Source organism: Lynx rufus, unplaced genomic scaffold (assembly GCF_022079265.1).
Source record: "Lynx rufus isolate CCGP_SWC_20201006 ecotype Redwood Valley unplaced genomic scaffold, mLynRuf1.p SCAF_6, whole genome shotgun sequence".
Taxonomy (NCBI): Eukaryota; Metazoa; Chordata; class Mammalia; order Carnivora; family Felidae; genus Lynx; species Lynx rufus.
In genome coordinates, this window is record NW_025814878.1 from 57,150,698 (window position 1) to 57,163,755 (window position 13,058).

Sequence of the window (13,058 nt, forward strand, 5' to 3'; positions counted from 1 at the left end):
TATTAAAAAGAATAATACCCTTAACTAAGCTTTGCTCTTTTAGATCCCAAATTATGTGAGGACAAGTGGGTAAAGATTAAAGTCCACCTAGTTGATTGATGCTCTCCAAAAAAGCACAATCAGTTAAGGTAAAGGTAACCTGGAAAGAAGATGTAGGGATATCTGCATATATTTAAAGGGGACAAACATCTCTCTGTTGGACACTGAAATGGCAAACGAATCAGAACTCAAACCCAATGACCATTTCAAATTAGTGCTATGGGCACAGTGACTGAAAGGTCTGGGACTGATAGTTTTTTGCAAAGAAAAGTGAAGTAGAATCAGAACAGTAGTCTCTCTTAAAAACAAACAAACAAAAAAGCTCTGAAAGTTATAAACATGAAACCTGGCAGTATACGCATAAAATTTATTCCAAAACTTTATGAAGTATAAAGGAAGGGAAGTATTTTACACACAACTCAACTCAGTCAGTATAAGGTCTAGGGTTTCCCCCCCCTTAAAACTTGGCACTATCTTTAAAAATAAAATAAAGATATTTCAATAATTAGAACAAACTATGAAGGTATTGTGCATTTCTGTTTTATGTAGATAATAAAATATTACTTTAACATAAATATATAAGGATCTCTGCGTTTTTATTTTCCCCACAAGCACAACCAAATGTACCAAAACAAAGTATTTTTAAAGAGACTGAACAAAAAAATTACATCCCATATAGATTTTGCTCATCTACTCATTTAAAGCTACAGAAAAACAGTTTCCAGAACCTTTTTGCTTTAAAAGAAATAAATATACATTGAGGCAGGCCACTTAAAAATGATATGAAAATATTTCCCTGGGTAGCATTAAAAAAAAAAAGAAAAATAGACAAAGAAACATTTAAACTATTTCTGCATTTCAAAAGACAGATATTAAACATATATACATAGTGGTAAGGTTCAGTGGTAACTTTCTTCTTAGTAAACCCAAGAGAGTTAGAGGAGCTATAGACAAGTCCCCTGAACTCCAGCGTCTGACCTTACCCACTTGGTAATAAGAATCTGAAAATTCATTTCCTCCCTTAACCATTGGCTATTTGCCCTGCTCTGGATTGCTTCACTAGAGGCCAGTCCCCACACCTCAGGAACAAGCAGTGTGATACAGCCCGAAGCAGCAGCTCTGTGTCCATCTCCTCGTGACATTCGTTGGGGGGAAATGAAATACAGGCAAATAAATATGCCCATTCTAAGTCATCATTTATCTTGCAAAAACATTGAAAATGAAACAATCACAGGTGTTTGAAAAGACAATATAAAGCATATTTCCTAAAACCTTAACTACGGAGTGCAATGCTAATCTGATGCTGAACCATAATTTTATGGTATTGAGAATTTAATTTTTTAAATAAAGATTTGCCTAATACTTAACCAGAAAAAAAAAAAGCCCCAAACTTTTAAGATTAATAAAAAGTGTTTTCCCTTTTAGCGCCCTTTTGTGCTGATTATTTTTTTAAAATATTATAACCGGTCACAGTTTAATGGTATTTATTTTCAATAGTTAGAAGTTTTTTCATTTCACCTACACTTCCCAGTAGAGTCTTTTGTTATGGGAGTTAACCATTTTCCATCAAGATAAGGTAAAAGCGCACTTAAAACTATTAACAAAGGGAGAAAAGGAAGGATAGAAAATAGCATTTTTTTCCCCCAGTTCATTTGGCTTCCTTAGTGAAAGAAGGGGGGAAAGCTGTCTAGGTTAAACTGGTATTTTCTGTGATAAATTATAGGAGAAGAAGGTGTGGGACCTTAAATTTGATTTGATAAACAAATGAGCTAGTGAAGACAAAACCAGCCTAGAGTGGAGATATCCTCTGTATGCATATGGGTATTTGTGCAGTAAAAAAAAGTCTCTGCATACACCATTAAGTTCCCAGATTATTTTCTTTATGTTAAAAAAAAAAAAGCTATTAGAGGAACAAAGTTTAACTGCTGCTCTCAGCACAAATAATTCCTCATAATTAAGTTATTAAAACTGAAGGCAGAGAACTATACAGGGGTTTCTGAAGATATATATTTCCCTAGTTCTCTTCAAAGTGCCACTTTCTGTTGGACGACTCTGGAAATACATTTATAACCTCCACATTTCCTCTGAGCTCTTTCACAATGGGCCCGCCTGATAAAATGAAGCAATCAGTCACTCACTATCGATTTTTCTTTTTCTCCCCTCCACAACCTCCCCCAGAAACACTGCCTGAAAATGAAGTTTACTTTGTGGCTGGTCACAAAAAAACCAATGCTTGACTCATTTTTGTATTCCAAACTGGACTCTTGCCTTGGATAAAGCGGGTAGACCATGCACGTTTCCTGAAAGCAGAGAATTATTTATTTTGTATGAAGCCAATCGTTTTTGCTTTGGTAAAAGAAGCAACTAAATGTTACACCAATGTTGGGGGGAGCCTGAAGGTAACCAAAGTTCACAAACAGGAAGAAGAACAAGGGGCAACACAAGAACGTTAGAAATGGAGAGTAGCCAAGAGCTGGCTTCAACTCTCCCTGCTGAATAAAACAACAAAACAAAACAAAACAAAACAAAACCCGGCAATTTCAAAATTAACCGTGGGAGAAAGAAAAATACGTTCAATGAATTTGTTGGTGTAAACTTCAATTTTCTTGCAGTGCAAATTTATGCGGTTAAATTTTGACTACATCAAAGAACATGTGTATTTTTTCCTCCTTCCTGATGAGGATCCACATTAAATCAACACAGCAGAGCATGTGCCAACTCCGAGCATCAGGAAGCTGTTTTGTGTTTATCACGGTTTGGTGGATTTTTTTTTTCTTTTTGGTAATTTATTTAGTTTTGCCAGGTATTTAACTCAGTGCTTGCCATCTCTCCTTCTCTCTCTCTCTCTCTCTCTCTCTCTCTATTACACACTCTCTCCTCACTCTCTCTATGAGACACTCCACTCCATTGCCTGGGTACTAGCCTGTAAAGGTCAAAACACATCATTACACCTGCTACCGTTTAAAGGATAGTCCAGTGCCTTAGTTGCTTTCCTTATTATTTTTTTCTTTTTAAGGGACGGGGAAATAATAATTAAAATAAAAAGAACAATCAGAAGTTAGAGAGGGAACAAGGGGGCCGGGAAAGGGCCGTGGACCGTAGGGGAGGGGGAGCCCCGCGCTCTGCCCCTCCCCCCGCTCGAGTTCACTGGACGGGCGTCTGCACCCCGTGGTGTGGTGGCGTGTCCCTACTCCCCCCGTACACATCCTCGGCGCCCGGCAGAGTCCCTCCGGGAGGGGTCATCCTTTTCTCTTTCTGTCTCCTGTTACAAAACCAAACTCTCACCACCTCCTTCTCCAGCTGTAAGCTGTCCGCGAGGGAGGTGATCTCCTGGGCCGAGGGCTTGGGGCATTTGAGGAAATGGCTCTCCAGAGCCCCCTTGACGCTCACCTCGATGGAGGTCCGCTTTTTCCTCTTGCGCCCCTGCGCTGCGATCTTGTCTATGCTCGTGGGGCTGCCCGAGGACGAGTCCGCCTCCTCCAACCACTTGTTCAACAAAGGCTTCAGCTTGCACATGTTCTTGAAGCTCAGCTGCAGGGCCTCAAACCTGCAGATGGTGGTCTGCGAGAACACGTTGCCGTACAGGGTGCCCAGCGCCAGCCCCACGTCCGCTTGGGTAAATCCCAGTTTGATCCGGCGCTGCTTGAACTGCTTGGCGAACTGCTCCAGGTCATCCGAGGTCGGCGTGTCCTCGTCCGAGTGCGGGTCGTGGTGCGCGCCGGGGTGGCCCGGCGGGCCCTGCGGGGGCGGCGGCGGCGGCGGCTGCTGATGCGGGTGCGAGTGCGGGTGAGGGTGGTGGTCGGCGTGGTGCGGCTCGTCGTGCGCGTCCCGCAGGCCGTGGTGGTGCAGCCCCGCCGGCTGCCCGCCGGCGCCCAGCATGCCGTTCACCGTGAAGCTGGGCTGCGAGTAGAGCAAACCGCCGTTGGACGCTCCCATGGAGGGCGGGAGGTGCGCTGCAGCCGCGGCGCTCCGCCATGCCCCGGGCCCCGGGTGGTGGTTGGCGGCGTGGTGCACCAGATGCGGCGGCCGCTGCTGTTGCTGCTGCTGTTGTTGTTGCTGCTGCTGCTGTTGCTGCTGCTGTTGCTGCTGCTGGTGCTGCTGCTGCAGGGCGCCTGGCCCGTGCAGCTCGTCGCCGCGGCCGCCCTGCTGTACCACCACCGAAGGCTTGATGTCCGGCTGGCCCAGGGGGCTGGTGGACCATGGGGAGCCGTCGCCGCCGCCCCCGCCGCCGCCCCCGCCCCCGCCGCCGCCGCCACCGCCCCCGCCGCCGCCGCCGTGGGACAGCGCGGTGATCCACTGGTGAGCGTGGCTGAGCGGGTGCCCGTTGCTCTGCAGCGCGCCGTAGTCGCCCTGCACCAGGCTCTGAGCCTCGCGGTAGCCCCCCGCGCCCTGCTGCATGCCGCCCGGCGGCTCGGCGTGCACGATGGAGGCGCTGGAGGTGAGCAGGCTGTAGTGGTTAGACGCTGCGGTCGCCATGACTCTCGGAGCCGGACTGAGCGCTCCGGTTAAAGGAGCCGCGCATTTGACAGTTACTTTTTTGCCTCGGGCTCCTCTGCTCGCTCGCTCTCTTTCTCTCTCCTCTCTCTCTCCCCCAGCGGGCAGCTCCGACGCCCGCTCCGACGCCTTCTGTTGCTGCTCCTGCTATTACTGCTGCTGCCGCCGCCGCCTCCCGCCCGCCCTCGCTCTCTTTCTCCTCCTCTCCCTCCTTCTTGCTCTCGCTCACTCTCTGACTAGCTCCGCGCTCCCCCCTCTCCCTGCTCTCTCCAGCTCTCTCCCGCTCTCTTGGCAGCGCCAGCTCGCAGCGGCACGCGCCTGGGCCCCGCCCCCTCCGCCCCCTCCCATTGGCTCCGCGCCCTTTGATTTACGTGGATACCGCTAGCAACCTCCCAGGCCGGCGCCACTGATTGGCGTAGAGCTGCCCCCTCCTCCTCCCCCCCGGGCGCCGAGTCCTCTCAGCCCTCCTCCAGTCCCCCCTCTCCACCCAATTCAGATTCTCTTAGTTCTCACCACCCCAGCTCTCCAACCCCGGGGCTCCTCCGCCCCTCTTGGATGGGCCCCGCCCCCCATCTGTCTCCCTAGCAGACGCGCGGTGCGCGCGGTGGGGGGGGGGGTGCTGATGGTGGGGGGCGGGGGGCAGCCTCAGTCCTCTTTCGACCACAGCCACTTGGAAGACTTGGGTGTGTGGGGGTTGTGGTGGCGGGGGGGGGGGTGTGTTGGTCTACCTTCTCTTCCTGTTAGGGCTGGGGTTGGGGGTGAAGAAGGAGAGAGAAAAAGAAAAGCTGAGTCGCAGGAGCCAGGGGTAGTCCCGTTTTTATTCACCTTGGGACACACACACACACACACACACACACACACACACACACACACCAGCGTTTCTTAAACCAAGAGTCAGAAGCCAGACTTGTCCCCCTGTTGAAGTCTCCTTTACCCCCACGGATAGAATTTCAATGTCCACGTGCTTTTTGCTTCAGGATGTGCGGACACTTTTGCCCCCAAATAAAGGTCCTTTCCCTCCCTTCCATCCCGCCGCTAGCACAGGCTCCCTTCCTTTTAGGTTCCAAGCCCAGTTGTCTCCCAGCCCCTGGGCGAGAGGACCCCATGAGAGGCAGGCTTAGCCTGCGCTCATCCACTAGTGAGAAACTCCTGTACAGGCGCGGAACTGCCTGCTCTGACAGCGCAGCGGCCTGGACCGAAAACAAAACAAAACTCATAAAGTCTGTCAGATTAACTAACACACTGGGGCGCGCGCAGTTTTTGGCTTAGAAAAACCAGGAGTCTAGGCGGGAAGACCTTTGCCCTGTGTGAGGCCACAGAAGCGCTGGCAAGGGGTGCTCAGCCTCCGGGTGCGGTGGCGGCACCCAGGGCCGCTCCGGGAAGCCGAGACGCGGAGCTGTGTGCGCGCTTGCCTGTGCGGCTGGCTCTTCTCGATACAACTTTTCCGTTAGCTGCTTCCAAAGGGAGGAACGGTGTGTGAAGGAAAATGGGCTGATGCTAGGGGAATCTTCCTAATTAGTAACTTCTACGGACGCCAGCGGGTGGGGCTGGTCTAACTCAGCTCTCGGGCGCTCGCTGGCTAAGCTCCAGCTTAGCCTTCAGCCGTGAACTCCAGAGCAAGACTGCGGGAGAGTACACCGCGGCGCCGCTCTACTGGGCGCGAGCGCGTCGCTTGGTCAGTTCCCTAGCCACCGGGAGCAGGTGCCTGCCGCGGGCTTAGGAGCCTGCGAGCCTGGTGGGAGAGACTCAGGCGCGGACCCTGCCTGCAGCAGCGGGACCACCACGCAGGGCCAAGTGAAGGGCGCGGACACTGCCAAGAGAATCAAAAGTTGCTGCCGGGAAAAGAAAAAAAGACCCCAGGGAAAGTGACTTTCGTCCCCACCTCTCACCCTTGGCCCTGTGCGTTGTAGCGCTGGCGCTGCCGGGGGTGGTGGATTTGTAAAGGAAGCCAAAACAACGCTCAAGGGGAGCACTTTGGGGCCTCCGAGCATCTTAATCTAGACAGCAAAGTGGAGCGGGCCAGAGAATTCATCATGACTAACGAGGAACGAGCTCTTTGGGGAGTGGCTGAGTTGTTTATAAATCACCACGTTGAGCACCCGCCCGGGCAAGGCGCTTTGGCTGAGAATTTCCACGTGCCCTGTGTTTATGAGCGTGTGTGTGGGAGAGAGAAATGGTTAGGGGAGGGGCGAACCCACAGGCCGCCAACAGGACGGACCTGCTTCCCCCCACGCGCGCACCCGCGCGGCAAGGCGAGGACACACACGGAGTGGCGCTCAGTCCCAGCGCAAGCGCGGAGCCACTGCAGCCGCGCGCCTGGGGGCTGCTAGGAATCCCGTAACTTTGCCCGGTTAGGAAAAAATGAAAAAGTCCTAGCCTCGGAGCGCGCAGACTCGGCGGCTGGCGCTGGAGGCTTCTCAACAGGGAGCGAAGGGGCTGGGCGGCGGGCAGGACCGCCTCCTCACGACAGCGGCCCGGAGTTCCCGGCGCTGGGCGCGCGGCTCTCCTGGGGCTTTGGGAGCGCACGGGCGGCGTGCCAGCAGCGTCCCATCCAGGCGGGCCTCAGCCCTCTGCACACCCCCCCCCCCTCCGCCTCCCAGCTCGGAGAACTCAGAGATCCCCAGATGGAGGAATCCAGCCGCCAGGAAGGGCAGTGTCCGAATACTCAGCAGCTCACCCCCCCTTCGCCCTTTCAGGGCAGGTGTCTGCTTTTCTCTGGATTTGATTTCACATTTCTCAAGGGACAAGGCCCTCTGCAGCCCGTGGGGTGATACACTGAAGAGAAGACAGGGTTTCCAGACATCTCTGAGAAAGCCGAGGCGGCCGGGCTCGGAGTCAGTTTAAAGGTCTCTCCACCTGCCTCTTCTTCTGCCGCCTCCCCTCAACCCCAGGCTTTGGGCGCTCGGTTGCGGAGTGGGGGCAAGAATATGCTGCACGTGTACATCAAAACTTCCTGTCTGTAAAGGGACTTCACTGGGACTCTGATATCCATCCCACGTAGAGGTCCCGGGTCTCTACTCCACTCCGCCCCCACCCGCCCGCCCCCATTTTGCTGGCCGACGTTGGAGCCAGAACGTTCTCAACAGGGCAAGCGGGGTAGTTCTCCCGGATTAATACACCCAATAAATCCCCGGGAGTACACAAAGCAATGCCCAACCCCTGGGCCTCAGCCTCCGCACCCCACCCCCAACCTCGGAGCCGGGCCAATCGCCGGGCGGGCAGGGCTGGGCGCGCACCAGGGCTCTGTGTACCACCTCCCCCCCGCGCTTCCCCCGCCTCCCTGCTTGTCGCCGGAGGCCCGGCTGGCGCGAACGCCGGGTCCAGAGTAGCCTCGGCTTCCTGTCTGTCTCCCGGCGCGACTCTTCCCTGGGGCTCCGGGAACCGAGACTCTCCGGGGTTTTAGCTCCAGATGGGGGCTTCTTCATCTTCCCTCCCCCGCCACCCCCACCGTCGTGGGCGCCTTTTTCTTGCGGCTGACCCGGCCAGGGCAGAGTCTGCAGGTCTGCCTGCCTTTCTCCAACCCGCATAAAAGCGCGTTGAAGGTGTCTCGGGGAGACACCTCCAGGTTTTGATTCAGCTCATTCCCTTTCACTGTTCAAAGCAGCTGTTCAAATACTGAGGCTGCTTACGTTGACGTGGAGAGGATTTCAAACAACCCTAAAATGCTTTGAACTGACAAGGTGTCTTGATATCTCCCTCACTCCAGCACAGCTCTCTGAGATCACTTGCTAGGACAATGGCTGAGCAGGCTGTTCGAGCGGGCCTCGCTGCCTGGGGGCGGCTGCAGGGTCCCCTGGGCCCTTTCAGCGAGAACAGACTTGAGGCACCCTAAGAAGAGATGCAGGCAGCGGCGCTAGCCTGGGCCCTTCCCTTAGGTCCCAGGAAGGGCTGTACTCTGTGGGTATCCTGACCTGGACTGGTTTGAAGAAATAGTGCGGACTCCCTCTTGCCCGGGTGCTCTGCGTGGAGAGGAAACAACTCAACGTATCCGAACGTAACCGAAAAGACCCCTATTTATCTCCACCCTGTCACACTCCTCAAAAGAGTGAGCTGGGCCTGGCCCCTTAACCCATGGCCCCCAAAGTCTTCACTTGAATAACAGTAATGGTATCAGTCCATGCTCTCTAACTTGAACTCTAATTTATTAACTCATTCATCTACTAAACACACTCACACTATAGGTAAAACAAAAACAAAAACATTTATTTATTTCTCTGTACCAGGACTTGGCAGAAAAAACACCCATAACCATCCCCACACACTGTGCTGAAAGGCACAGTTATTAAAATAGAGAGATGGTATTCATTTGATAGATCTTAATTTATTTCTTATTTAGGTAGTCTCATGATAATAAAAATCAGGAAACAGGGAAATTTCTTAGGAGGTGGCAACTGGCTTAAACTTGGATAAAATTGCCGTTTGGTGTCTCCTTTTAAATGTATCCTCCTTGGAGGAGGGTTGTTTGAATCTCTTCTTTTCCCACTCCTCCCTCCCTCCCCCCCCTCCTTTCCCCCTTCCTTCCCTCTTTCCTCCTCCTGTGTCCCAGCCCTTCATTCCTGTGCTTTCTGCTCTCCTGCTGGCCCCCCAGATGACGTTTCATTTGAGAGCTCCCCCACATTCGAATGGAACTTCTTTGCTAAGGGCCTACAGAATGTCAAAACTGAGGCTCCCACCTCAGAGCTACAGCTTTAAACAGCCAATCCACACAAAGAGGCAGCTGGCTGCTTTAATGAAAACCTCCTGAAAGCTTCAAGAACTGCAGTCTTGGGGATGCATTCATAAAGAGCATGGAAAATGCATTTTCAAGTTGCCAGTCCTTATGAGAGACACAATAAACATTTAGCTTCTTAAAAAAAAACAACAGAAATTAATATCTTTAATTATGTAGCAGCACACTGTCACCACAATTTTAAAAATCTCATATTTATATGAATTACTGCCTATACATGTATTTTACAAGTTTCTAAATGTGCATCTGGCTCTATGTCATGAATGGTCTTGAAGAAGGAAAAGTTTTCTGAAAGTGGAAACTCCCATTCTTCATATGCTTGGCAACTCTATGTTTGTCCATACCTCATATACCAATGATTCTTCACTACTGTGTAAACCAGTGAGATATAATGTTCTAAGTTCTAAGTTCAGTATTTGAAATGAAATTATTTGAATTCATGGATATTAATCTCTTCCCCCTTTACTCCCAGTTCTGAATCTTGTCATTAAAAATGATCCCCCCTTTGTAGTCCGCAAGTGAATATTTTATAGACAGGCACGGTTTGAAGACTTCTAAAACCACATCACCCAGGCAGTCTAGCTGTTTCAGGGATTACTTTGAGTAATTTATCAAAGGAAGACTGCTAAATTTTGAGTGGTGAATATGAGGCCTTACAGGGGAGAAAGCATAAAGGACACATTCCATCAGTGCACGAGATAAATTCTATTTGGAGTTAATACAGCTTGTTTATATTGAAATATCAGGAACAGAACAGGAGGTGATTGGTGGCTCCTAGTTCCTTTCCTGAAATTTTGCTTTTAAAGGACTAATGACTTCCTAGCAATGGAGCCTGAGGGTGCCCACCTCCACCCCCTCCACCAGCCCCCCTCCGCCCCTGCCCTTCCCCCCTCCCCCCCCCCCCCCCCCCCCCGCCGCCGCCTTAAAGCAGGTGGATAGCTGACTACCAGGAGGGAATGACAACTCTGATAAGTTAAAGGGATTTCCCACAAACCTCCTTAGCTCTAAAGCATTTAAAAATAAAGCTCTTGCCGCAGTCCGTTCCCTTTCTTATGCTCTGGAATAATTTGAGAAGCGAAAGGCAAGGGGTGAGAGCACGGACACACACCTGCGCAGAGGCGCAGTGAAAGGGCGTCCTTAGCAATTGCACTGGTGCGGCGTCCAACAGCTAGGGCTGGGTTTCGATCGCTGGGGGAAACAAGACTGCATTTGGTTGAGGCTGGACTTCGGTTTTCTTATTCTGGCTGCACAGATCAGGAATGTAAATCCCTTCTAAATTGTACGAATGCACTTAACAATCGTGTTGTTAGTGTCCGGGGGACCGCATTCAGCGGGGGAGGGATGATGCGCGGGAGCGAAGTTTTTCTTAAGGGCAGTTAATCACAGCGGTATTAGCTGTGGGCCAAGACTTCCTCCTGGCTTTCTGAGTTTTTAGATCTGTCATTCTAGGCACTTTTCGACTTAATAAAGTTAGGGATGACTATTTTTTTAAAGGGAGGTTTTCAAAACGTGGGTCCCGGAGATGTAAAGGGTGGCATTGTCCGGAAAACGACGCAGAAAGCAAAGGTCTAGGCAGGTTAGAGCATTGAGAACAGTTCACTCCTCTTGTCTTTCCTTCGAGTTTTCGATGGTAATCTGGGGCAGCCGGGTCCCAGCATTAAATGCAAAATAGGAAAACAGGACACGGCCGAGTCACAGGCCTGATCATATTAACGCCCTAGGTCAGAGGGAGAGAATAATGAATAGGCGCGGAGCTCGGTTCGTGGAAGGGAACCTAATTAACCTTGGGAGAGTGAAAGAAAGTCAGAGATCATGCCTAGGATCGTGGTTTAGGATGCTTATATTTACGTGAATGTGAATGTGTGCGGATGGGGGGGGGGCGGGAGGGAGGGAGTAGTCTGCTTTGTGCATTATACTAATAATTGTTTTCTTAACCCTGAAAGAAAGCTGGAGTTTGTGCTACTCAGGACCATCTAACCACCCACACAATCCCGCGGAGAACTCCGCTGTGGGAGCTCCCGAGCTCTGCCAGGAGGTTCTGTGTCCCGGCCTCGGCCTGCGTGGGGGATCAGCAGGGGTAGGGAGAAGGGGCTGCGCCGGCGTCCCAGCGCCCTGGCCTGACCTCGGGAGGGACTGCTAGGGAACAGAGCAGGATGGGGGTGGGGGCGTTCCCTGCCACTGAGCCACTGAGCTCCTAGGCAGGTCCTGGCTGCGATCCGGTGGAGGAAGACGAGGGCGAGAAGCGGGAGGCCGGGCCATTGTCCAGGGAGGGCGCATTTTTGTCCGGATGCTGCTGGTTGCTATAGCGAGGAGGGAAATCCAAACAGAAGGGCTCAGTTCGCCTTCTTCGGGCCTGGGAGCAGCGTTCTCTCCTCTCAGCCAAAATAAAAGTGCCGCCCGGGGCCTGGCACCCCTTCCCGGGAGAGCTGACAGTGGGCTTGAGGAGAGAGGCCCGAAGGATCCGGGCACCTAGCAAGGGGAGGGGGTATCCAGCCCCGCAGGGAACAGCCAAGCAGGTTACTGCTGGAGCGGACGGAATGCACCAGCCACAACTCATTCTCTCTCTCTCTCTCTCTCTCTCTCTCTCTCTCTCTCTCTCTCCTCACTCCCACCCGAGGTGACGTCTTTTATTTAGGAAAAACCTTACAACCTCAAACTCTTGTGACATTACCAGTGGGTGAAACTCCCTCTTCACCGGGGCTGATGGCAGCTTTTCGGTGTTGGAAGCGCCGTCGGAGGAGAGCGACCCGCGCGCTGCGCGACGCTGTGCCGGGAAGGAGCGACAATACCAGCGGCAGAAAGACCTGTTTGTTATAAGTTTAAAAATCACTCAAAGGGAAATTTCACTAGAAATGGGGGGTGGATGAAAATTTCTCACATTTAGAAGAGACTCTTATTTTGCAGTAGTGTGTGTCTGTTTTAATGTCTTGCTATTCAACTTTAGAAACTGTGTGTGGTGGAGAGGTTACAATAAAGGCTCTTTACGGCTTATAATTTCTCCCAACAGTATAGCTCAGAATAGCTAGGGGAAGACAGCAATATTTAGTTAATTGTGAGCTGTTATCTTTAGAAAAATTTGAGTTGGTATTTTAAAAAGGGAGGATATTAGTTTACTCTAGGTCAGGTAAAAAGTTAGGAGGCTATTTGTGGGGACAAGTTATCCACACCAGATGGGACAAGATAGTAGGGACTTAAAAAAATTCTCTTACTCTCCTGTGACTTTCAAATTCTCTCTCCTCCCTCCCTCTTTTCTCCCTCATTTTTTCTATTTTCTCTGTTTGTCTCTTGCCTAGACGCTGCCCAAAAAACTAGAGAGAAAACTTTTATTTGACCAAAGGAAGCCACTTGAAATGCTTAGTCAAAAGCATTTTTCTCCCTCCTCCATTTAAAATATATCCTTTCCCTCCCAGTGACAAGTCCCTTAAAACACACACACACACACACACACACACACACATGCACACACGCACACACACACACTTCACACAACTTTGTAAGAAGTTTCTTAATTCATAATAACATTCACATTTTTAAAAATGCTTGAAAGAAATCATGTTAATGAAGAGAACATTTGCAGTAATTTGGTGATAATTATCAGAATCGCCACATATTCGCAGAGGCTTGAACAATACGTGTTCAGAGAAAAGCAAAACACATTATTTTAATAGTCTGATATGCAAACTATGGACCGTTCAATTATGTGGCTTAATAATGCATACATGATGTGATCTTGTTATTGGGATGGGAAGGTCTACGGTGAGTCACTCCTAAGACCAAGTGTGCTTTCACATCCAGT

General features: G+C 50.8%; 1 protein-coding gene across 1 annotated transcript; it reads right to left on the minus strand.

Moving 5' to 3' along the window:
* Positions 1-3,183: 3,183 nt before the first annotated feature.
* On the minus strand, positions 3,184-4,515 carry POU3F2 (POU class 3 homeobox 2). The gene has a single exon (XM_047101190.1). The coding sequence runs from the start codon at positions 4,513-4,515 to the stop codon at positions 3,184-3,186; it is 1,332 nt and encodes a 443-aa protein (XP_046957146.1).
* Positions 4,516-13,058: the final 8,543 nt, after the last annotated feature.

Bases quoted from the DNA above. Each gene is read 5' to 3' on its own strand.
- POU3F2 (XM_047101190.1), bottom strand. From the start codon at position 4,515: ATGGCGACCGCAGCGTCTAACCACTACAGCCTGCTCACCTCCAGCGCC.